Consider the following 25204-nt stretch of genomic DNA (forward strand, 5'->3'; position numbering starts at 1 on the left):
AGGGGTCATTCCTGGTAGTGCTCAGGGATGTGCTAGGGATTGAACCAGGATCAACCATTTATAAGGCAAGTGCTTTAGTTCCTGGAGTATCTTTCTGCCCCTGGAATAAAGATATTTTTAAAAATAAAATTAGCTTTGGGAGGAAGAAGTACTGTTGAAAAAATTAAAATGACACAGTGAAGGAAATATTGTTCAAGGAAAGTTGATATAAATGATATAAATCACTTGTCAGTGATTTAAGGACAAAGTGGTAATTTGAGATATGGTCTAAAGTAGAAACGTTAGGGAGAATGTTACAAGGGACGTCATGTTAGAAGACCAAGATTTTGCTTGAAAAACTGGTTAAAGATGAAGTCAATACATAAATTTAAAACTAGGTTATGCACAAATATTTTATAGTTTGAGCCTTGAAAGTATATAGAGATGTAGTTGTTCCAGTTTTGAGAAGCATAGAGCTAAATATCAAAGGTGGGTAGAAAGTTATGTGGACACAATGTCTCCTCAATCCTTGAACAAATGCTTCTTTAATTACAATAAGTTTTTTGAGAACTTTTGAGAACCAGTAAGGTTCTTTTAGGGAGGAAGCAAGGCAGTTGAAGCAGAGGTTAGAAAGATCAAGAGTGAAGGAGCAGCACTGACAGGATTGGAGCTTTATTGGGGAAAGAAATGATACACTTCCCTACATGGTGTTAAATCAGCTGCAGCACTAAATATGTGCTGTGCTAAGGCTTATTATTCACTGGAAATTCATGGTTTCTCTTATTTATGAAAAAAATAAAACAAACAGGCAGAAGAGTTGTGTGACCTTGGGCACACAGTCTGAACAGTCTGAGCTAAGCCAACTGTGGATTATTTGACTGAGGTCAGTATCACCTTCATTTCCTTACTGGACAGTAATTCTTGCTTTTTTAAAGTCTATACCATATTATTTTTCTAGAACTGTGTTTTAAACTGAGAGCTAAGCTCATTAGTGGGTTAAAATGAGCCTATGCAGAGCAGAAATTTCTGCTATAATGTTTCATGAAACTTGTTTCAGTGATGTTTTGAGTTAGCCTATATCACTTGCTTAATTAAGTCACAGGCCATGTCTTCCTGACCTCTTTTGTCCCACAGTTGTCTCCCTGCTAGCATCTGAAAAGGTCCCCAGTGCATTTATTGTAGAAGGACGCAACAGTTTGTGCTAAGAGATTAATAACTGATAATGGCCTTAATATTCATGATCTTTTCTCCTAATAAAGCATTTATATTTTCAATAAGAATAATAGATTTTTCCCAGTGGGTTGATTTTTAGACACCGAAATCATTTGTTTCAGGAAGGGCTTCTCCACAATTCTGTATTATCATTTTCAAAAGAACTCCTTTTGGGAAAATAAATGTCATATGGCGGAAAATTTGGCAAGGTAGAGAGCGTTGACTCCAGTGAAAGTGCAGGAACTTTACTTAGAAAAACCACAAAATTAATCTATTTTTATGCATAATTTGATGTATAATTTCAGAAGATACAGGAATTCTGAATGATATTCTCATTTCTAAACAGCAGGTGTAAACCACTGTCATTTGAATAGTATAATGTGTTCATGTTTGAAAAAGCCTTTTAACTGACACTTGTCTAGGATATGCCTCATTTGGGTTTTATCCCTGGCACTGCAAGGGGGGGACACATACACACGCACGCATGCACACATGCAGGGGCACGAGGAGGCGGGGTGAGTACCTGCCATAGAGGCAGGCTGAGGCTGGGGTGATGGGAGGGAACCTAGGGACACTGGTGCTGGGAAATGTACACTGCTTGGAAGGATGGGTGCTGGAATACTGTATGACTGAAACCTCGTCATGAATAGCTTTGTAAGGGTCTATCTCATAGTGATTCAATTAAAAAACAATGTTGAAACCAATCATTGTGTAGCACTGTCGACCTGTTATTCAATTTGCTTGAGCGGGCACCAGTAATGGCTCCATCGTGAGACTTGTTACTGTTTCTGGCACATCGAATATGCCACCGGTAGCTTACCAGGCTCTGCTATGTGGGTGTGATACTCTCGGTAGCTTGCCGGGCTCTCCCAGAGGGACGGAGGAATCGAACCCGGGTTGGCCGTGTGCAAGGCAAATGCCCTACCTGCTGTGCTATCACTCCAGCCCAATCATTGTGTATGTTCACATGTCAGGGTTACAAAAGAAGAGTGAAATTTTATTTATCCCACATTCTTAAAAAGATTTCCTAGAATTCATACCATATTTTCAGTGGCTACAGAGATAGTACAGGGGTTTATGTGTATGCCTTGCATACTGCCCCTCCCAGTTCTATTGCTAGCATTGCCTTTGGTTCCCTGAGCACCACCAGGAGTGACCCAAGCATAGATCCAGTAGTAGCCCCTTAGCACTGCTCCCAAAGCAGGCCCCACTCAAAGTGGTTTAGACAAATTTGTAAGATCTATATGATAGAGGTTAACTTTTTAATTTTTTTTTAATAGAGACCAGAGAGTAGTACAGTGGATAAAATGCTTGCCTGGTGGCTGATATGGGTTCAATCCCCAGCACCACATAGTCTCCTAAACCCTAACAGAAGTGATCCCTGAGCACGTCAGGAATATGTCCTGAACATAGCTTAGTGTGGCCCCAAACCAAAACAAAGCTTTTTTTTTACAAACAATTTATTTTTTTTAAGTTGTTCGCAATAATTTATTACATTCAATATTCAAACACCAATTTCACCACCATTATACCTTTCCACCACCACCACCACTCAAGACTGCCCCTAGGGTAGGCTCTAAATGACTTATTTTGTATTGTTATGAATAATCACTAAAAATTATCCAGAAGTTTCCTTAGTGGAAAGTACATGAACATTGTTGTAGCTCACCCTGGAGCCAGTAAGCTCTTGTATAAGAGATTATTAACAGGTTTCAGGCAAAACAAAGCTTTTTACAACAAAATTAGGGAACACAAGGGGCTGGAGTGATAATATAGCAGCTAGGGCGCTTGGCTTAATTCTCTTAGCCCACCAGGAAAGATCCCTAAGCGCAAAACCAGGAGAAAGCCCTGAGCATAGCCAGGTGTGGTTCCCAAACAAAAAATAAAAAAAAAGGAAACACAAGTAATCATAAAGTTGTTTTTTTTTTTTTCTTTTTGGGTCACACCCGGCAATGCACAGGGGTTACTCCTAGCTCATGCACTCAGGAATTACTCCTGGCAGTGCTCAGGGGACCCCAAGTGGGATGCTGGGAATTGAACCCGGGTTGGCTGCATGCAAGGAAAACGCCCTACCGACTGTGCTATCGCTCCAGCCCCAATAGAGTTTTAATGACACTGAAATTCCACCATCAGAGACAGTCGTTAACATTTGGCATTTATCTTAATGGATTTCTTATAAATACATTTTTTCCTGTAAAAAGATTTTGGGAAAATCTATACAAACCAAATTGTTTCTTTATTGTACTATATTCATTCAATATCTAATTGTCTAATATGTTCTAAGTACTGGGGAATCCAGTGGTAAAAAAGAAAGGCAAGAGGAGCTGGGGCGATAGTACAGTGGCTGGGGCATTTGCCTTGGATGTGGCCAACCCATGTTCAATTCTCAGCATCCCATATGATCCCCAAAGAACCACCAGGAGTAACTTCTGCGTGCAGAGCTAGGGGTAACCCCAGAGCATCGGGTGTGGTGGGTGTGGCCCCCAAACAAACAAACAAAAAAACCCAAACAGGCAAAATCCTCACTTTCATTATGCTTAAGTGGGGTGAGCCATACCTCTGATCAAGTAAGACAATAGTAAGTATTAATCATGGTGAAAATAAAATGATTTGTGCAGTTTTAAATGGGTGGGAGGTGGGATAACTGTGTTACAATGGAATCAACAAAGTGATGAAGTTCATGAAATTTACGGACCTGTGCTGAACCTGTATAGGAGCAATTAACAATGTTTTGTTAATGAACTGTTAAGTATAAAGATCAGGGGAAAGAAATTCAGTGCTAAGCAGAAAGAGGGTTAAGGGCTGATGCATAGTTAGTCTAGTCACAAGGAGTTTGTATGTGAAGCAGCTGGAAGTTGTAAAATTCTGGGGAGTTTGTTTTTGGGTCACACCCAGCAGTGCTCAGGGAGTTCTCCTAGCTCTGCACCCAGAGATCACTCCCACTGACGTCAGGGTCATATGAGGTGCTGGGGATCAAACAGGGGTCAGCTGCATGCAAGATAATTATCCTACCCACTCAAAGGTATTTAATGCTTTCAAAATCATTAAAGCTCCTGTATGCCAAGATTCCCTTAGTAGAAAGGAAGAACAGAAGATGAGACTAGGGGGCTGGAGCGATAGCACAGTGGGTAGGGCGTTTGCCTTGCACGCGGCTAACCCAGGTTGGAATCCCAGCATCCCATATGGTCCCCTGAGCACCGCCAGGAGTAATTCCTGAGTGTAGAACCAGGAGTAACCCCTGTGCATTGCCGGGTGTGACCCAAAAAGCAAAAAAAAAAAAAAAAAAAGATGAGACTAGTCAGGAAGCAATGACAAAAGTTGGAAAAGGCACGAACCTGACCAGAGATGGAAGCATTTATTTAAGGGCATGCAAGAGACAGTCTGGCAGTGCATGATGGGATAAAGAGGGACCAAGGGATATTTGGGTAACTGGATGGATGGCACTATTAGCTGAGAATAAAGAAATGATAGACAGTATTTCTATTTTGAGATGCCTATCAGACACATGGAGCTACCTGGCAGGCAGTGGTATTCACCTTGAGTTCAGGAAATTAATATTGATATTGGACCCACAGTAGTCAATCATCCTGCATGAGATCCATGAGGGTATCACCTTTTTCACAGGCATATTTGAAAATTTTTATAATTAAGAGAAATCCTCTGTGATCTGTGTACAATTGTGAAATTTCCACAAAGTGTACATCCTACTGCCAAGTTGATCTTCACCACTCCTTTTTTTTGGGGGGGGGGGAATCATACTCAGGGTTCCTTCTAGTGGTGCTTAGGAGACCATCTGGGATGCCGGAGATTGAACTCGGGTCAGACGCTTGCAAGACAAACGCCCTACCCCCTGTACTATCGCTCGCCCCCTTCACCATTCCTGATCTTGTTAATACACTCAGCCCAGCTATAATTCCGGAGCCGCCAGGAGTGATCCCTAAGTACAGAGTAGCCCTCAAAACTGCTGGATGTGATCCAAAATCACGAACAAAACAAGAAACGCCGACTTAGCCAAAGTAAAAACAAAACAACAAACTTATATTTGTCAGGAGTCACAGCTCCTCAAACACATTAGCCATGTGATCCTGCACGTCTTAAGTGGTGGAGGGGGAAAGAGGTCAGGTGTACCTTCAAAATATGATTTGGAATGAAAAACGCACACAATGCAGGGGATCATAAAGCAAGGTGATAGATACTCTGCACACACAGCTGCCAAGGCGCAGGAATCCGGTTTGAAGCAAAGCTGTTTCCGGCATTCCCACAACCCCCTCGACTCCGGCCCCGCCTCCCGCGTGGCATCGCTGTCACTATGGCAACAAGCACACAGCCGCGGCGGTTACTCTAGGCGGGCGCACGACTCCGAGGTCTGTCCCGACCCCGCTGACTCCCTACATTGACCTCCTTCGGACGAAGGGCGAAGAGCCCCGGTGCAGAATGGCCAGGGGGACCGCCCCTTCCCCGCTGGAGGACTTGGACCTGAGCGGCGAGGAGGTCCGGCGCCTGACCTCCGCCTTCCAGGACCCCGAGTTCCGGCGCCTCTTCTCCGAATATGCCGAGGAACTCACGGACCCGGAGAACCGGCGGCGCTACGAGGAGGAGATCACCGCGCTGGAGCGTGAGCGCGGCGTGGAGGTGCGGTTCGTGCACCCGCAGCCGGGCCACGTGTTGCGCACCAGTCTGGACGGGGCGCGACGCTGCTTCGTGAACGTGTGTAGCAACGCGCTGGTGGGCGCGCCCAGCTGCCGGCCGGGAGCCAAGGCCGCGGTGGCCGGCAGCCACTGGTCTCTGCCCTACAGCTTGGCCCCCGGCCGCGAGTACGCCGGGCGTGGCGGCACCCGCTACACCGTCTACGACGTGGTCTACCACCCGGACACGCTCGCGCTGGCCCGGCGTCACGAGCCCTTCCGCCAGATGCTGGACGCCACGGCCCTGGATGCTGTGGAGCGGCAGTTCCACGTGAAGCTGGACCGCAGGAATGCCAAGACCTTGAAGATCAAGTACAAGGGGACCCCGGAGGCAGCCGTGCTACGCACGCCCCTGCCCGGGGGCGCCCCTGCCCGGCCGGACGGGGAGCCCGAGAATCCTCTCCCCGATTTCCCTTACCCCTACCCCGCCGCCGCGGGGAGCTCCGCGGCCCGCCAGCCGCCCGCGGCCCCCCGGCCCGAGGCGGTCCCGCCGGCCGCCCCCACCGAGCCTCGCTACAGCGTGGTGCAGCGCCACCACGTGGACCTCCAGGATTACCGATGCTCGCGGGACTCGGCCCCCAGCCCGGTGCCCAAGGAGCTGGTGGTCACCATCGAGCTGCCGCTGCTCCGTTCCGCGGAGCAGGCGGCGCTGGAAGTGACGGGGAAGCTTCTGAGCCTCGACTCGAGGAAACCCGACTACCGGCTGCGGCTCTCGCTCCCGTACGCGGTGGACGACAGCCGCGGCAAAGCGCAGTTCAACAAGGCCCGGCGGCAGCTGGTGATCACGCTGCCCGTGGCGCCGGGGGCCGCGCGCCCGGGACCCGCTCTCGAGCCGGAAGAGCCGGCCGGAACTGACGGCGCTCCCTGCGCTTCCGCCGGCGACGGGGAGGCGGGCCCGGCTGGGGGGCGCGCGGGGGACCGAGCCTCGAGTCCCAGCCACGCCGCGCCAGGGGACGCCGCGATCCGCGACTCGCCCGCCGCAGCCGGAGAGCCGCTCGTCTCCGCGCCGGAGGGACGCGACTGTGGAGAGCGAGTGGCGACCGCCGCGGCTAGCGAGGAGGAGGCGCCCCCCGGAGCCGGGGGCTCCCGGTGCCCTTCACCTGCGGACCCAAGAGGAAACGTGTGCGGCGCTCTGGGCTCGGAGACGCACGTGGCGCCGTTGGATGGAGCCATGGGAGGCCCCGACGCCAGTCGCGGGGTAGCTTTGTGTCCACCTCTGCAGTGTGACCAGGACGGAGAGTCCCTGACTCTGCTCGTTCGAGTGCCCCGCATCCAGCCGCAAAGTCTTCAAGGGGACTTGAGCCCCCAACGGTACAAACTAGTCTTCTCCACAGAGGACTCTGTGTCTTATTCCTTCTTGTTGCAGTTTGCTCCAGAGAATAAACTGAGCCCCAGAGAACCTGTCATTGACATCTCTTCAAACAATGCAGTGATCGAATTCGCCAAATCTCCAGAGAGCCATGGACATTGGAGAGAGTGGTATTACGGTTTAAACGACGATTCTCTGGAGGTAACTTACAGTTTTGTTTTTTTTTTTTTTTAACTCTTAAGATTCGACAGCCGGTAGGGCGTTTGCCTTGCACGCGGCTGACCCGGGTTCGACTTCCAGCATTCCAAATGGTCCCCCAGCACGGCCAGGAGTAATTCCTGAGTGCGGAGCCAGGAATACCCCTGTGCAATGTCGGGTGTGACCCAAAAAGCAAAAAGGAAAAAAAAAATCTTAAGATTTGGAACGCGTGTTTCATTCTCTTAAATTTTGCAGTATTATAGACACCCTCGCCGTTTATTTTAAGCAAAGCCGTTTTTTCCGCTGTAATTTATTTCATAATGACTTGAAGATGATACATCTGGGTATTTACTGGTATCGAGAAAAACAAAAGGACTCATATATCTCCTCGAGTGCACGGGATTAAAAATCTCCCAAGGTATTCTTAATGTAGTTGTTTCCTTGGAGTTCTTGACCCCTAAGGAGGAGTACGTTGGATTCCTGGGGACTCAGATCTCTGAAGCTGGATTCCGAACGTTAAGGGCGCTTCCTTCAATAAATCAGTCATAGGCCTTTTGCTTTTTGTAAAAGTCACTTTTTCATTTAAAAAAGTGTTTTGGTGTTTGGGACACACCCAGAGGTGCTCGGGTCTAACTCCTGACTCTGCACTCAGGGATCACTCCTGAGGGGATGGGGACACCACATGGGGATGCTGGGGATCAAACTGTATCAATTGCATGAAGTTAAAGGCCATACCTGCCATATTGTCACTATGGCCCCTGTTAAGTAACTTTTAAAACTCATTTGAACAATTGATGGTTTTAATTGATGTTCTTATCTTGTTCCATGTAGCTTTTTTACTAGTGTTCAAAAATACTAGTATTCAGGGTTTATATTCTTAGAAACATTAGTTGCACGGGTTATAAAAAATAATTTTTTTAACTTGAGTTTTAAAATGTCAAAATTTTCACCGCTTTTTTTTCTTTTTTGACGGGATGAGGTGAGATTTGGGTCTAATCCAGCGTTGCTGGAGGCTACACCAAGATCTGTGCCCAAGGATCACGCTGCTTGGAATACCGTTGGGCTGTGCTTTACCCTGTACTACTTCTCAACCCCTTTTTGTTGTTTCATTAGAAAGTTGGTTAATAAATTGTATCTTATGATGATGGTATCTTCTGGGAGAATTGGGCAATTTGAAACCCTCTGAAAATGGTAAAATAGCCAAAGATAACTCAAGGAATTTAGTGCATGCTTTGTATGTGCGTGGAAGGCCTGGGTTGAAGTCCTGGCATCACTTGTGAGCACAGACCTGGAAGTAGCCCCCAGTATCGCTGACTCTGCCCCCCCCCCCAAATAATAAAATGGTAATTAGGAGATAGCCCATCCCCACTCGGAGAAAGCCTGGAGATGTCAGTCTCAGGTCTTTGTGACACATACCCAAATTTTCAGCAGGTTAATTTCTGGTACCAGAGATGAAACCAAATATCCTGTAAGCAGGGAGCTGGGTATTAAGGATCAGGACGGAATTGCTGCAAAACTGTTTGATTAGTCCTTGCTTTGAGTGAGCTAAAGCATCATGAACACTTGTCTTGCTGAAAACAGACAAAAGAAGATGAGGCCTGATCCATTCCATTGGGAGAGTAAAAAAGCAGAGTTCTCAGAAGTCCCAGCCTGACATCACACTGAAACTTTTGGTAAAAGAGATAAGCAGCAGAAGAGGAAACAATAGTTATCAGAGTTCCTTTGAAAGGGACTCAACAAAATGAAAAAGTTACCACTGAAACTTTGTAAAGTGCCTGTCAAGTTGACAGTGGGGATGGGGTGAGGGTTGGATTGGGGAGGGAATATGGAAGCACTGGTGGAGGGAAGTTGACACTGGTGGGATTGGTGTTGAAATATTCTGTATCATAGTATCACTGTCATCCCGTTGCTCATCAATTTGCTCCAGCACCATTGTGAAACTTGTTGTAACTTTTTTTGGCATATTGAATTCACCACGGGTATCTTGCCAGGCTCTGCCTTGTAGGCGGGATACTCTCGGTAGCTTGCCTGGCTCTCCCAGAGGGGCGGAGGAATCGAACCCGGGTCAGCTGCTTGCAAGGCAAACAATAGGCTTAAAACCCAACTATCTATAGCCAGCCTAGGTAAGATATGTGGTGAGAATATAAAATAGAAAAATGACATCAGTTTATTTCAAAAGGGAGAAATTAAGGAAAGGGCAGTCATTTTCCTGTAATTATTTTAATAAGTTAACACTGAAAAGCAGCTTTTTTTTTTTGGGGTTTTTGGGTCATATCCGGCTATGTACAGGGTTTACTCCTGGCTCATGCACTTAGGAATTACTCCTGGCAGTGCTCGGGGGACCATATGGGATTCTGGGAATCGAACCCAGGTTGGCCACATGCAAGGCAAACGCCCTAACCGCTGTGCTGTTGATCCAGCCCTTGTGAAAAGCAGCTTTATGGATAAACTGTTCAGAAAATACAACTGAGGAAAAAAGAAAATACTAAGCGGGCAGGGGTTGGAGAGATAGTTCAGCTGGTAAGGTGCTTGCCATGCATGCAAGCCAACCTGGTTTTGATCCCCAGCACTACATACGGTCAGTCCCTTAAGCACCGCAAGGAACTGACTTAGAGATCTCTTAGCACAGAGCCAGGAATAGAGTAAACCCTGAGCACCGCTGGGTGTGGCCCAAAAGACAACAACAATAACAACAAAAAGAAAGACTAGTAAGAATACTAATACTAAGAAATAATACTAAATACTAAGATAGTGAACTGGAGCGATAGCAAAGTGGGTAGGGCGTTTGCACTCGGCCAACCCGGGTTCGATTCCTCAGTCCCTCTCGGAGAGCCCAGCAAGCTACTGAGAGTATCTTGCCCACATGGCAAAGCCTAGTAAGCTACTCATGGTGTATTCGATATGCCAAAAACAGTAACAGTAAGTCTCACAATGGAGATGTTACTGGTGCCCGCTCCAGCAAATTGATGAGCAACGGGATGACAGTGCTTCAGTGCTGCTAAGATAGTACAGAGGTAAGGTGCTTGCCTTTACACAGCTGGCCTGGGTTCAATTGGTGTATCACGAATGATCCTTTGAACCACACCAGAAGTGACCCCTAAGCTAGCAGGGTGTAGCTCCCTCCCCCCCAAAAAAATAGTAAGGAATATATTTTAATCCAATTTTCTACAATTAGGCAACTTTTTTAATATATCTTGGAAACCTGAAACAGATTTATAATTACTTCAGTAATCACTTTCCTGGGGGTATTCATTGTTTGGGCCTCACCTGGTGGTGCTCAGCCCTTACTCCTGGCTCTGTGCTTATGGATCACTCCTGGTGGGGCTCAGGAAACCACATGAGGTGCCAGGGATTGAACCTGAGTCAGCTCTCTGAAAGACAAGTTCCTTACTCTCTATACTATCACTCTGTGCCAAATTTTCATTTTTATTAAGATTGATGTTCATTTTTTTCTCTTTATGGTTCACCGGACTAGGTTCTGAATATTTTTTTTATTTTTTGTGCCTATTTTTGTGCCAAGAGCTACTCCCCACTCGGTGCTGGTAGCAGGATGGGGTGTTCCCTAAAAGTGTTGGGGGTACTATGCAGTACTTGGGATCAAAGCTAGGGCTCTTGCTTGCAAATAGTGAGACCAGCCCTTTAAGCTCTTTTCTTTGGCCCAAAACTGTTTTGTTCTTTAATCACAGGAGTAAGGGGGTGAATAGATATAGAATTAATATATTACACAGTTTTGCAGGGTCCTTGGCAACCACAGCCAGCAGTGCTCAAGGGCTATTCCTGGCTCTGCTCTGGGGATTTTAAATGGTCCCTGAGATGGAATCAGGGTAGGGTATATGCAAGGAAGCTCCTTAGTCACTGTACTTGTATATCTTTTCAACCCCAGAATTAGTACATGCATCATGTGAAAATAATTACAATCTAAAGAGACTGATTTGTGGTTATGGTCATCAGAATTATTATTTATGCATAACAAATAGAAATATATTTATTTTATTACCCTTAAACATTTACTGGGAACTTTTCTAGAGCTCTAAGACCATTGAATTTTTTTTTTTTTTTTTGCTTTTCTTGGGTCACACCTGGCTATGCACAGGGGTTACTCCTGGCTCTGCACTCAGGAATCACTCCTGGTGGTGCTCAGGGGACCATATGGGATGCTGGGAATCGAACCCGGGTCAGCTGTGTGCAAGGCAAACGCCCTACCCGCTGTGCTATTGCTCCAGCCCTAGGCCATTGAATTTCAGTGTGTCTATAATAGCATCAGTCATTAGAATAACAGGTTTGTCCAATGACAACTACCATTTACATTATAAATGTTTTTCCTTATGCTAATAAGGACTAAAGTATTTAATACATAGACCTGGGAGTACCCCCCCAGAACCGCTGGGTCTGGCATCCCATGACCCCAAAATAATAAATCAAATGATAGAAAGCCTAGGTGAGATATTTTTCCAGAATATGAAATAGGAAAATGACCTCTGTTTATAAGTTTAAATATTGCTTTAGGGGAGGCTTCAGAGATAGTACAGAAGGTAAGGTGCTTGTCTTGCCCACAATCAACTAGAGTCTATTCCCCAGCATCCCATTTCTTCCCCCAAAACTTCCCCGAGTGACTCCTGAGCTCAAGAGTGAGGAATAAGACCTGAGAACTGCTGAGTGTGGCCCCAAAACAAAAACAAAAACAGGAACATCAACAGCACTGTATGACCAAGAGTCAGATATTTATTTTATTTGGGGTGTTCTCGGGGAGAGGTTGCCACATCTATGGTGCTTAGGGCTTACTCCTGGTTTTTTGGATCCAGAGATCACACCTAGCAGAGCTCAGAGAACTATATGGGGTGCCAGGAGGATACCCAGGTCTGCCAAATACAAGGCAAGTGCCCTACCTGCTGTACTATTTATTCCCCTAGCTCCAGTTCAGAATTGGGTATTTAAATCCTTATCCAAATGCAAGGCAAGTGCCCTACCTGCCATGCTATTTATTCCTCTAGCCCCAGTTCAGAATTGGATATTTAAATCCTTATCTGGGGCTGGAGAGATAGTACAGCAGGTAGGTTGATTGCCTTGCACATGAAGGCCCGTTTGATCCCTGGCACCCCATATGGTCCCCTGAGCACTGCCATAAGGGAGCCCTAAGCACAGAACTAGGAGTAAGCCCTGAGCTGTCAGTTGTGGCCTAAAAAACTAAATTCACATCTGACTCTGAGTTTGTTTTCCTATCTATGAACTTGTAGTACATAGTTGAAAATAGATTTACTTTATAAGCATGTAAAATATTATTTGCCAGCTTAAAACCTTTCCATGATAGACTGCTTCTTAATTCTCTTTGGGTGAAAAATCCCTTTAAGAAAATGGCTTGAGGGGCTGGAGTAATAGCACAGCTGGTAGGGCATTTGCCTTGCACGCGGCCAACCCGGGTTCGAATCCCAGCATCCCATATGGTCCCCTGAGCACCGCCAGAGGTAATTCCTGAGTGCAGAGTGAGGAGTAACCCCTGTGCACTGCCGGGTGTGACCCAGAAAGCAAAAAAAAAAAAAAAAAAAGCAAAAAAAAATGACTTGACCTGGGAAGATTGCATAGGTACAGAACCCCTAAATACAGAACAAAGAGTAACTCCTGAATGCAGCTGGGTGTGCCTTCAACCTTTCCCAAGATATACACATAAAACAGTCTTTTTAAAAGTGTAATCCTGTACTACATGAGAAATCGTATACTTCATTTAGGTACAACTGTGTGAAATCTGGTTTATAAGGCAAAATACTTTTTCCCTTTTTATTTTAGGAAAGATTGTTTGTCAATGAAGATAATGTTAATGAGTTTCTTGAAGAAGTCATGAGTTCTCCATTCAAACAGACAAATCCTCTAGCCTCACCATTAATAGAAGTTCTGCAGGTTACTGACAGCAAAATTGAAATTCATGCAAAGGTATGGATGGGTATGACAGAGTAATGATTTTCAGGACATAATTAAAGCTCATCAGATCACTTAAATTCTTGTACTTAAGTTTAGCAGTTTAACATGCTGATTCATTTTTGTATTATCTAATTAAATCTCTTTTGTTCAATTAAAAATAGAAAGGAACATTTTGGAAGTTTGAGTCCATAAACAATTGAGTCTTTTAACCACAGAAAGCACATCATCTAATATGTATGTTCTTTCTAGTTGAATACTAAGTTTAATTGTTTTAATTAAATTTTTTGGTTTTTGGGCCACACCTAGCAGTGCTCTAAGCATACTCCTGGCCCTGTTCATGTTTCTGTTTCCCAGTGGTGTTCTGGGGACCCTATGCAGTGCATGGATAAAATGGGGTTGGCCACATACAAGGCAATCACCTTAACCACCATACTTCTCTCTCTAGTCCTAGTTGATTGTAAAACAATTACATAGTAAAAGCACAATCTGACTTTGATATATGAATGTGGGTGGGGGATTACCTCTGAGAGTCACAGAAATTTAAAAAAGAATGTCTTTAATGAAAAAGGATTATATTGTGACCATGTTCAAAGTTTGGGTTATTTCATAAGAAAAATGAATCGTTTGGGGGCCAGAGTGATAGTACAGTGGGTAGGGTGTTTGCTTTGCACCCAGTCGACCCAGGTTCAATCCCCAGCATCCCATATGGTACCCCAAGCACCACTTGTGTGCAAAGCCAGGGGTAATCCCTGAGCATTGCTGGGTGTGACCAAAAAAGCCAAAAAAAAAAAGTCATTTGGAAGGGTTTTATTAGAACTTCCAGGTTCGTGGGTTTTTTTTTTTTTTTTTTTTTGCTTTTTGGGTCACACCCAGCGATGCTCAGGGGCTACTCCTGGCTTTGCACTCAGGAATTATTCCTGGCAGTGCTTGGGGGACCATATGGGATGCCGGGGATCGAACCCGGGTCGGCCGCGTGCAAGGCAAACGCTCTACCCGCTATGCTATCACTCCGGCCCCCAGGTTCGTATTTTTTGCATTGTTAAATGTCTTCGACATTTGTGGGTAACTTTTGAGATAGAAGCTTGGAAGCTATAGTAGGTCTGCAAGGGTTATCCATTCACATTTGAAAAGATGTTATGAGGAGGAGAGATGGCAAAATAGGCCAAAGTTCATGCTTTACATACCGGAGCCCAGGGTATGATACCTGGCTAGTGTCCCCTCAACCTCAGCGGGGAGTGGTCCCCAGCAATGTCGGTTGTGACCTCAAAACAAAAATACCAAAAAAACAAAACAAAACAGCCCCTGAACACTTAGTTCTATGGGTCCTTCAATTTAATTTTCTATTTGTATCAAAGAATTATTTGTTGTTTCTCTTGATATAGTTGCAAGAAAATAGTAACTCTGATCAGCTTCATGAAAAAGAAGAAAGAGTCAATGAAGGAAGTCATCTTGCAGAAAAAGAAAATATAGAATTTCCTACTACCTCAAAAAATAATTCTGATTCATCCTTTATCGTTAAAGTACTAGAAACAGATGGTTGTGATTCAGTTGCATGCTTGCAGCAAGACTCAATTGATGGTTCTCAAATACTATCTGGAAAGTCTCAGCAACCTGAATCAGAAATGAAACCAGAATATAAACAAGAAAAAGACGCTATTTTCTCAAAGGAGGAAAAAGATAATTCGAAAGGAAAAGAAATAACTGAAGAGAAAGAATTTGATGGAGATTATCTGTCTTCAGTACCAAATAAAACTAGAGTTCACAGTATACCTGGTTTTGACACCATTAAAGAAACCAATATGCAGGATGGTAGTGTGCAAATTATTAAGGATCATGTGACCAACTGTGCATTCAGCTTTCAGAATTCTCTGCTGTATGACTTGGATTAATTCTATATATGTCTAGAAAGGTAAAAGAATAAAACTTATAAAACTTAAAATAGGTCCTGTTAAGTCCTGTTATTTTTAAAATGAGATGTGCAAGAAAGTATAAAATTAAATTTGGAGGGTGGAGAGAGTATAATGGGTAAAGGCTACTTGGATGTGACCCAAAAGCTAAAAAAAATTAAAATCTGTATTAAGGGGGAAACAAGATTTTTATTTAATTTTTATTTTGGATCTAGATAGTTTATACAAAGCTTCCTGATCATAAAGATACATTTTATGATTTATATATAGATAAAATGGAGTTCACTATTAATTTAATAAAGTTAACTTATGTATGTCTTCGCTTCCTTTGTTTCAGAATATCCCTAAATGGCGTGCCACATAAAGTTATTACTAAGAATGCAGTTCACTAGAAATACGAATGTGTGTTATTTGGAAGAGTAGAATCTCAAAATATTTATGAATCTCACTAGGATGTTAAAATTGATTCTTAGTGAAATGAACTTCACTAAACAGCAGCCCACCAATAATATAAATACACCAAATGAAACTATTTTTGTTTCAACTCTACTTCAGTCTTTTGTTTGTCATACAAAACATATGTTCTATGGGTTATTTTGTAATAACTGAAAATTTAGTTAAACTTTTTTGGAAGTTATATTTCTAAAATATATTGATTTTATAGAATACCTTTAGGAACTTTAGAATAGGATAAAGAAATCTAGAAGTCTGTAAACATAGCAAAATTGTTATATATCACACAAAAACAACAAAAAGCCTGTTTTGTAAACAGTTTGTATTATAACACCTTGAGAGGGCTGCAGGTAGTTTCTGTGACTGGTTAAATTATTAGTTTTGTAACCAGTAGATAATCCTAGATTTCTCAAAAGATTTTTGGAGAGCAACCCAGGACAGCTGAGAATAACCAAAGCACCCAAAATACAATCCAGCAAGTTTTAGGATCATTTAAAAGATAACAGGAAGTAAAATCTTTGCAGATCTAGTTGCTAAGCCGAAGGCCTTGAGGTGATCCAGTTACCTTAGTCCTAGATATCCTATAACTTTAGTCCTTTGAACTGGGAAGGTTAGAGCACACACAACAAACTGGTACAAAGTCTGACAGTTCATTGATTTTTTCATTTACAACCTTGGTAAAATCTGAAGCCAGATGGAGCTGGGGCATTATAAAGGTAGCACATAAAGCAGAAGAATTTTATTTACCTTATCTTCACTGTAATCCTGTTATTCATCAATTTACTTCAGCGGGCACCAGTAACGTCTCTATTACATTCAGCCCTGAGATCTTAGCAGCCTCTCCTTACTCATCTTTCCCAACGATTGGAGGCTTTTTCAGTGTCAGAGGAATGAGATCTATCGTTACTGTTTTTGGCAAATCGAATATACCACGGGTAGCTTGCTAGGCTCTACCGTGTGGGTGGGCTACTCTCGGTAGTTTGGCAGGCTCTCCAAGAGGTATGTATATATCTTTTACTGTATTTGGGATATGAATACACCACGGGGAGCCTTACCTTACTCACCTTAGAGAATACTATTTCAACAATTTAGTGAAAAGAGACTGATATGCTGTTTTCTTTGAAATGGATGTACACAAATTGGTTTTGAATTTTTGGTTGAAGCCAATTTACATGCAGCTAAGGAAAACATTTAAATACATAGAAAAGGGGCTAAGAGATAGTATAAAGCAGGTAAGGCAATTGCTTTGCAGGTAGGTGCTCCATCTGGGTTTGATCCCTGGCATCCCATACGGTCCCCCAAACAAAGCCAGGAGTAATTCCTGGGTGCAAAGCCAGGAGTTAACCTCTGAGCATCACTGAGTGTGACCCCAAAAACTGGGAGACGGGAGAAGAGAAATCCTTTATTCAGTCTGCTTCCAATTACTGTGTCCTTTCAAAAAGTATGATTTCATGGGGGCGGAGCAATAGTAGGGTGCTTGCCTTGCACTTGGCGGGCCAAGAACCACCAGGAGTAAGGAGTTAAGGCCTGAACACAGGAGGGTGTGGCCTAAAAAGCAACAGAAAGCACAAAAGCACCATTTCTGTTAAACTACAGCAGGCATCCCAGTATGTTTCACTTGGCATGACTGAACTTTGTATAATTTGAAAACAAATTAGACTTACTTCACTTTACAGTTTTTTTTTAAATCTGTGTAATCTTGGCTAATCTGAAAGAGCTGGGTTCCTTTTATTTCCTGTACTGTTAGACAATGTACAGATAAAATGAGTATGTAATGCTAACTTTAAAACTTTGAGAATGCTTTGAATTGAAATTTGGTGTAAACAACTTACTCTGCAAAATGATAAGGAATCTTTTTATGCAAAAATGAATATTTTATTTTGGCAGCACTAACGGAAAATAAAAATGAAACCACTGTATTTCTACATTGAGGTGTAAATTTGAAACTTTCTTAACAATCAAATACATTCCAAAAGAAAGTGTGTCTATGAAGTTTCCAAAGCACAGGCAAATCTTAACACAGCAATACAGGAATCCTTAATACTGAAAATGGCTGTTTTGCTTGGGTGTTTAGCAAATACAACTTCTGAATTATAAATCCAGTAAAGCAATCCCTATAACTGTGTCAATAGTGAAATTGGGTTTATTTCATTAATACTCTAGCAATTTCATTGTAATACTTTTTACTGCTATGACAATCTTAAATTTTGCTGTACTTAAAATGTTTTGAAAGTGGAAAAGTGTATAAAGTTCCAGATAAAAAGACTAATATGATTTAAATAAAATTCCCTTTTCTCTAATCCAATTAACAACAATTACCTTTAGCAGATAGATTGTTTAAAATTTTCCAAATGAAGATTTGTGTATTAAATCTTAATCAGACATAACTGGAAAATATTACACATCTGAATACCTTTTACAATAATCTTTAAAAAAAATTAAAGCAGAAGTCAGTCCCTAGACCCCTTTTTTAACTGTATATTCTGTTCAGACACATATCAAAACTTGACTGTCACTTTTGCTTTTGTTAACTGATTTTTTCACTGCAATCTTCTATAACTTTTACAGAGTTCTTGATCCCTAATATCTCCCCACCCTCCATTTTTCCTAGCTGCTACAGGGGCTACCATACCAAACTTCTTCCTTATACTTAGAGTTTCTGGAAACATGTATTGTTTATTATTGTTTAAGAGTAACTCAATTTGGGCACCCTGTGTGGACGGTCTACAGGTTTTCTTATGGTGCAGGCCACAGTCTCCAGCATGAAAAATCCTAGGAACCTGAGGAACCAGCACTTCCCAGACTTTTGGAAGACAAGAGACAGTCAAATATTGTAGAGTCCAGTCCCAGTTATAGTCATCATAAGTACAGAAAGCGTTTGTGCATTGGATCAACTTTTGATAGGCCTCTCGGGTCAAGGCTAGGCCCATATTGTGCTCAGTGGATTTCCAAGTTTTCACATCTACCTTGTCCGCTATGCCTGCGAAATTGCCCACGGGCGTGTAGGACCCCAAGGAGAGCACATCGCACTCAGGGCACTCTTTCTGCCTCAACCCCCACATCTTCTTCAAGACGTGGAAGAAATCGGGGGCCACGTAGTGGTCCTCCTCCAGGAAGACCATGAGACCATCGTAGTCCTGAAGAACTTTGACCCTCTCCCACACAAAATGCAGCTTCCACCACCAGTGGTGCTTCACTTGCGAGAACTTGGCCTCTCGATAGTGGCCGAAAGAGTCCGGGTACTCGGCGTTTATGCACCCCAGCTTCAGGGCCGCTCTCTTATCCAGATCTCGGGGGCAATCTCGGGGATCACTCCCCGGAAACTCGTTGGGGTACAGCTGCATGCTGAAAGGGAAGAACACCTGCAGCACTGGGCAGAAATCCACACCGGCCACCAGCTGGTTGATCTCCGGAGACCAGAAGTCATGGCTGAAGATGACTAGGACGTCCCCGATGCCCCGGGCTTTCCGGAGGGAGTCGAGCAGCAGCCGCAGGTACTCGGGCCTGTTGTGCACCTGGACCACCAGCACCAGCTCGCGCGGGGGCCACGCGGCGGCCTTGTCCACGTTACTCACCGTCTGGTCGAAGTTCAGCTGGTACACCAAGGACCGGTACCGCAGCGTCTGGTTGTCCGCCTCGCGCTGCGGGGCCGCCGACTCGTTGGCGAGCCGGCGGATGCCCACGGACACGGCGGGATGCTCAGCGGCCCGGCTGCCCGGCCCCCGCCCCGGCTCGTCCAGCAGCGGCGGGCCGAGGAGCTCGTTCTTCCGCTGCCGTCCATTGCTGCTCCAGAGGACGAAGCCGCAGGCGGCCACCACGAGCGTCAGAATCAACACCTTCCGCTTGTAGATGCGGAACCTCATGGTCTCCGGGGCCGGCGCCGCGGGCGAGCGGGCGCGGAAGGGAGCGAGCGGCTCCGGCACGGCGCGCGGAGGGTGGACAGCTGCCGCTAACTCGGCCTGGGGCTGAGCAACCGACCCCCGCGGCTGCTCTCGCTAACTCATCCCGGGGCCCCGGGGAGGTCCTGAGGCACGAAGGCGCTCAACTCCCAGACGCCGCCCGGCACCCACACATCCTAGGCTGGCCGAGGCAGCCGGGGCAGCGCCCCGCCGCTAGGAGCTGCGGCTCGGGGTCGCCTCGGTCCTCTCCATTCAGCACGGATCCCGGAAGAAGTCCTGCCACGGCCCCCACAGCTCCCGAGTCTCACCACCGGCGACGTCCGGGGCCCGGCGTCCTCCGCGCTCTCATCCTTCCGCGGGCCGGGAATCCGCCAGGACCCAACGGCGCAGCCTCGCCTGCTCGGCCACCGACCGTTCTGACAATCCGCGACTGGTCCGCGGAGCACCGCGGCCCTCGGGCCCACACCCCTCCGGCCCGCCCCTCGGGCCGCTGATTGGCGACTCCCGGACGCGGCCGGAGACGCCAGGCAGTGGCTGTCGGCGGCCTATTGGACTGTGGTCCTGTCACTCAGACGTCGCTTCTACTTCCGTTCCTTTCCTCCCTTTCCGGGAGGACGCGCTCAGAGAGGGGAGTGGAGCTTGAAGACTTGAATTTTCAGGTAAACTGAGATTGCGTTGGTGACAGTTCTCGCGTTGGTGACAGTTCGGGACCTCCGAGGTTCCGAAAAGGGGGCCTGCGGGCCAGACCACCAGGGAGGTCAGGGAGGGCGGGGCCCGCAGCCTTCTTGGTAGAACGCAACAGCTGGCCTTTCTCGTTAAGAAGGGCGCAGGGCGCGGGGGGCGTGGTGGGGGTGGGGCGCCTGGCGGATGGCGGCCCCCGGGTCCGCTGGCACCTGAACTAAGGACACGTCAGCCTTCAGGGCTGCTCGCGGAGATGGTGCTGCGAGGGCGGTTATCGGAGCAGGCGCTGGGGCGGGCCCACGCAGTCGCCCCACCTCGCGCACTGACCCCGCTTCCCGGCAACCAGGGCGTGGACGGAGAAGGGGCCTAGAGCGGAGGGGTGACCTGGGAAGCGTCCTGGCCCTCTCGGGACGCCGTGACAGTAAACCGAGCCTCGGGGTACTGACCTTACGGGGCGTGTCTGTGCCGCCCCCTTAGGCGGTTTTTTAGGAAAGATTCAAACGCTGCTCCTGAGCTCCAGACCCCCAAGCGGCGTACCCGCGCGTGGCCACTTAGACGGTAAGTGAAAATCGGTGGATGCGCCCTTGGCGGGGCGGGGGTTTCTCACTCGGGAAAGCGCGTGGTCTTTCCTGACTGTTGCACATGTTGAACGTGTTTGACCGCAGTTTTCGTCCTGCAGACACAAGCCCTGCCGCCACGATGGTCAACGTACCCAAAACCCGGCGGACTTTCTGTAAGAAGTGCGGGAAGCATCAGCCCCACAAGGTGACCCAGTACAAGAAGGGCAAGGAGTCCCTGTACGCCCAGGGAAAGCGGCGCTACGATCGCAAGCAGAGTGGCTATGGCGGGCAGACCAAGCCCATCTTCCGCAAGAAGGCCAAGACCACCAAGAAGATCGTGCTGCGGCTGGAGTGCATGGACTCCAACTGCCGATCCAAGAGGATGCTGGCCATTAAGAGATGCAAGCATTTTGAACTGGGAGGAGATAAGAAAAGAAAGGGCCAAGTGATCCAGTTCTAGGATTGCCCAATTCTTTAGTTTATTCTTGTGTTTTTGTTCCAGATGCCAGGGACCAAACCCAGGCATATCACCCAGTTGGAGGCCTCTTGTATCCCTGAGCCACATTCCTGGTCCAGTCTTGTTTTTGAGTGTAAAAAAGTGGAAATTGTTAATGTTTTAAGAGTTGTTTTCACCTGTATGAAAATAAATGCACTGATTTCTTACTCGAATCTTTTATTTCAGGTATGGACTCCAACACCTTACTGTGGTTTGTAATTGAGGGAGTAAGTATAAATTCCTTTTTTGGGGGGGAAGTTTGTTTTGGGGCAACACTTTGTGTTCAACGCTCACAGATCATCCTGGAAGTCCTGGGAGACCAAACCTGGGTCAGCCACTGAAACACTATACTCTGAATCAGCACCATACTCGTACTGCCTTTCTAGCCCCCAAAGTAAAGTTTTAAGTGATTAGGCCTTACTTACCTTAAGCCCTCATTTTCATTTAGGTCCAGAAGAATTGGAATGTTGGGATGGAGTGACAGTGTAGTGGGTAGGGCTTTTACCTTGAACACAGCTGACCTGGGTTCAATCCCTTGCATCCCATAAGGTTTTCTGATCACCAGAAGTAATTCCTGAGTACAGGGCCAGGTGTAACCCCTGATCATTGCTGGATGTGGCTCCAAAAGAAAACCAAAGAAAAAGGGAATATTGCCTTTGTCCCACTTAAACCTTTTAAAATTGGGTATATGGTGTTTACAGATGTGTTAGATGTCTTAGATTTGTGTCTGAAAAGCTTCTGGGGTAGGGTATGTGGACTGTGAACTAAGCTTTTGCCCCACGCCGGCTAACGGAGGAAATATCCTTCTCCCTTGGTCTCTCCTCCCTCCTGGGGGAGAAGGCGTGATGTCTGACATTTTATGGGTCCTTTGAGCAGGTATGAACTTTGTGGCGCGAAAAAAAAAAATGTGTGCTTTGAACTTGAAACCGGGACACCTGGGCAGGCTTGGGCCGGGGCCGGAGCTCGGGCTCCAGCCGAGATTCGACCTGGGTGGCCATGCCTCTGCACAGCCACGTGAATGCCCAACGAGCAGGAACCAGAGGCAGCTATAAGACTTGGGGTTCCAGAGAGTGCTTGCAACCATGTATCCAGACTGTGAACTAAGCTTTTGCTCCATGCTGCTCCAGGAAGGGAAATGATTCAATTTCCAACTTTAATCTCCCTGGATTTAATTACTAAAATACAGAAATTGTAAACTGCGCGGCCACAGCAGCGGCTGAGCGACTTTTTATCTCTTCATTCTCATCAGTGGAAAACTCAATATCAAATATTTCTTTGTCATTAGGGCTGTATTCTTGGGGGATAAATTCCAACAAAAATAGTGAGTCTGTGTTGAAACTCCAACAACAATAGTGAGTTTTGTGTTGAAATATGGAATGTAATCAAGGTAAAGAGAAGAGTGAAATTTATCAGTTACCCAGGCGGGGGTGGGGGGTGGGGGTGGGAGGCATACTGGGGTTTTTGGTGGTGGAATATGGGCACTGGTGAAGGGACGGGTGTTTGAACATTGTATAACTGAGACATAAGCCTGAGAACTTTGTAACTTTTCACATGGTGATTCAATAAAATAAATTAAAAAAAAATAAATAAAAGCTTCTGGGGTAGGTCCTAATAGGAATTGGGGGAAGGAAATGAAGACTTTTAACTTTGGCTTGTGAGTAAGGCAGAATCCAAATTCGGGGATAAAGTTTTTTTTTCCCCCCCTCTTAAAGTCTTTTTCTGTTCAGTAAAGACTACTAGCCATGCAAGATTAAAAGTACAGTTCCCGGTGCCAGGAGAAATAGTACACAGATAGGAGGGTACTTGCATTACATCTCAACACCATATGTGGTCCACTGAGTACCTACAGAAGTGATCCTTGAGTAGGCCCCAAAACAGTGCCCTGTTCCTGTTCCTAGAAAGTCTAGGTGGTGAGGTGCATTGTTTATCGATAGTATAAACTTTAACCATGCTACCTTTTTTTTTTTTAAAGCCGTGCAATCACACTAGCTGCTTAAATTGCTTAGCTCATAGTTTCATAGTTTACCCTATAAACTGATAGAAGAAGAAAATAACCTGAAGTCTACGAAGTCTACTAGAGTGTAAACGCTTTATTTTTTGTTTGGGGGCCACACCTGGAAATGCTCAGGGCTTACTCCTGGCTCTGCACTCAGGAACCACTCCCAACAGGGCTAGTGGGGTGGGGGAAAAGGGACTATATTGGGTGTCAGGAAGAGGAGCCATATGGGGTGTGAAGGATTGAACCCAGGTGAACTGCATGCAAGGTAAACGATATGTCCTGTAGTACCTCTCTATCCTTTTGAGTTTCTAACAAAAAAAGGCGCAGTGGGGCGCACAGGCCCCAGAATGGTTAGTAGACGGTCTTTCATCCCCAGCGTTGTCCAATCTCTTCCCTTATGGTGCCGTCATAGTCATAGTTTTGATCTTAGTCCCAGTTATCATAGTTCCGTCATCCTAGTCTCCTCGTAGACCTCCAAGTCCTCTACTTCGTTACATTTTCTTCCTCATCTCGTCATAGTCTCATAGTCCTCTACTTCCAGTTATGGTGTCATCTAGTCCTTCCAGTCCTCACAGATCCTCTAGTTCTCCAAGACTTCAAAGTCCTAAAGACCCAAGTCTCAGTTCTCATCCTCTAGTCTTCACCGTCTAGTCCCTTCTTACCCCTTATAGTTATATAGAAATCATGAAGGGTGGCGATACACATAGGTGGGGTTGAACATTATCATAATAAACAGAGGTAAAGCTACTCCATCAGGAGATTAACTCAAGGACAAAATTCATCTGGGGGTTCAGCACTCCAGATTACTAGATCTGCTCAAGGGTGGGATTCCATCCAAAGTGTATTCCTTTCTCCTTTCCTCAGATAATAATCCATTTAAACAATCACAGTAAATTTACTTATATTTCTAGTCATTTTGTATGAATACAGTAAGAGATATATTAAGCGTAAAGGTTGGCTCTTCCTGGGGACATCTCACTATATATTCCAAACCACAGTCCTCAGGCCAGGTTAATCTTTCCTAACCCCAGCAGGACCCTTATTCAGTTACTTTTTGGGTCATGACAGAGTTTGTTCCGTAACCGTGCTCTTATTATACTTATGGCACTTAGCTTGTCCCCTTTTGTTGCCACGGTAGCTTACAGCTTGTCTTGGGTGTATCCAGTCCTTTTGTCGGGACCCTGCTTTTGGTTTGCTAGGAACTAAGGGCATCTGAGGCTTAAGTAAAGTAAATATGGATGTTCAGGAGTAAATATTATTTTAAAATCAATTAATTCCCATGTTACAAAGCATAGCATGAACTGTCTTCCTGTGTCTATACAAAAAGGACATTGCTAAATAAACCATGCAAACGACATCTAAAGGAAAGAGAAAAGCAATATAAGATTACTAGTGCTTGATGGATTTGGGGTGCCTCAGGGGTACTGTTGTGGGAGTAGCTCAATAAATCTTAAGCTCCCTGCGGGAAGAGCAAGGACAACCCAATGTTGTCTGGCACATCCCCCCTCTCATGTTTTAGAACATACTCAAAAAACAATTATGACTGAAATCAGTGGAAGGTTGAAACTCAAGTGACCTAAATTACCCATGAAATGAAAGCAACATTATGATCAACTAAAAAATAAACTAATAAATGATATAGATTAGGATAAAGGGCACAAAGTAGCTGAGGCACCATGTTCATTCCCGGCACAAAAACTACCCCACCACTAGGGACCTGAGAGATAGCTCAGTGGGTAAGGAGTTTGCCACAATTGCCCAGGTTCGATCCCCGGCATCCTACATGGTCCCCTCAGCACCACCAGGAGTAATTCTGAGTGCAGAGCTGGGAATAACCTGAGCATTGCCAGTAGTGACACAAAAGCAAAAATTAAAAAAATAAAAGGGTACCCCCACCTCATGAAAGTAAGCAT

The 25204-nt window shown here is 45.5% G+C and overlaps 3 protein-coding genes across 3 annotated transcripts; 2 read left to right on the forward strand and 1 right to left on the reverse strand.

The window, feature by feature from the left end:
- The first annotated feature begins 4491 nt into the window (after positions 1 to 4491).
- Positions 4492 to 17365, forward strand: DNAAF2 (dynein axonemal assembly factor 2). Its single transcript, XM_004601713.2, has 3 exons — positions 4492 to 7386; positions 13165 to 13308; positions 14679 to 17365. The coding sequence occupies exons 1-3, from the start codon at positions 5626 to 5628 to the stop codon at positions 15183 to 15185; spliced, it is 2412 nt and encodes an 803-aa protein (XP_004601770.2). The 5' UTR covers positions 4492 to 5625; the 3' UTR covers positions 15186 to 17365.
- Positions 17366 to 17507: 142 nt separating this feature from the next.
- MGAT2 (alpha-1,6-mannosyl-glycoprotein 2-beta-N-acetylglucosaminyltransferase) lies at positions 17508 to 20337 on the reverse strand. The gene has a single exon (XM_055130865.1). The coding sequence runs from the start codon at positions 19517 to 19519 to the stop codon at positions 18197 to 18199; it is 1323 nt and encodes a 440-aa protein (XP_054986840.1). The 5' UTR covers positions 19520 to 20337; the 3' UTR covers positions 17508 to 18196.
- A 142-nt stretch (positions 20338 to 20479) lies between these two features.
- On the forward strand, positions 20480 to 21459 carry RPL36AL (ribosomal protein L36a like). The gene is made up of 2 exons (XM_004601711.3): positions 20480 to 20794; positions 20918 to 21459. The coding sequence occupies exon 2, from the start codon at positions 20936 to 20938 to the stop codon at positions 21254 to 21256; it is 321 nt and encodes a 106-aa protein (XP_004601768.3). The 5' UTR covers positions 20480 to 20794; positions 20918 to 20935; the 3' UTR covers positions 21257 to 21459.
- Positions 21460 to 25204: the final 3745 nt, after the last annotated feature.

Source organism: Sorex araneus, chromosome 3, assembly GCF_027595985.1.
Source record: "Sorex araneus isolate mSorAra2 chromosome 3, mSorAra2.pri, whole genome shotgun sequence".
Lineage (NCBI taxonomy): Eukaryota > Metazoa > Chordata > Mammalia > Eulipotyphla > Soricidae > Sorex > Sorex araneus.

Coding starts and splice junctions, on each gene's coding strand:
- DNAAF2 (XM_004601713.2), top strand. CDS start 5,626: ATGGCCAGGGGGACCGCCCCTTCCCCGCTGGAGGACTTGGACCTGAGC. Junction 7,387..13,164: donor TAAACGACGATTCTCTGGAG/GTAACTTACAGT, acceptor TTTTTATTTTAG/GAAAGATTGTTTGTCAATGA. Junction 13,309..14,678: donor AAATTGAAATTCATGCAAAG/GTATGGATGGGT, acceptor CTCTTGATATAG/TTGCAAGAAAATAGTAACTC.
- MGAT2 (XM_055130865.1), bottom strand. CDS start 19,519: ATGAGGTTCCGCATCTACAAGCGGAAGGTGTTGATTCTGACGCTCGTG.
- RPL36AL (XM_004601711.3), top strand. CDS start 20,936: ATGGTCAACGTACCCAAAACCCGGCGGACTTTCTGTAAGAAGTGCGGG.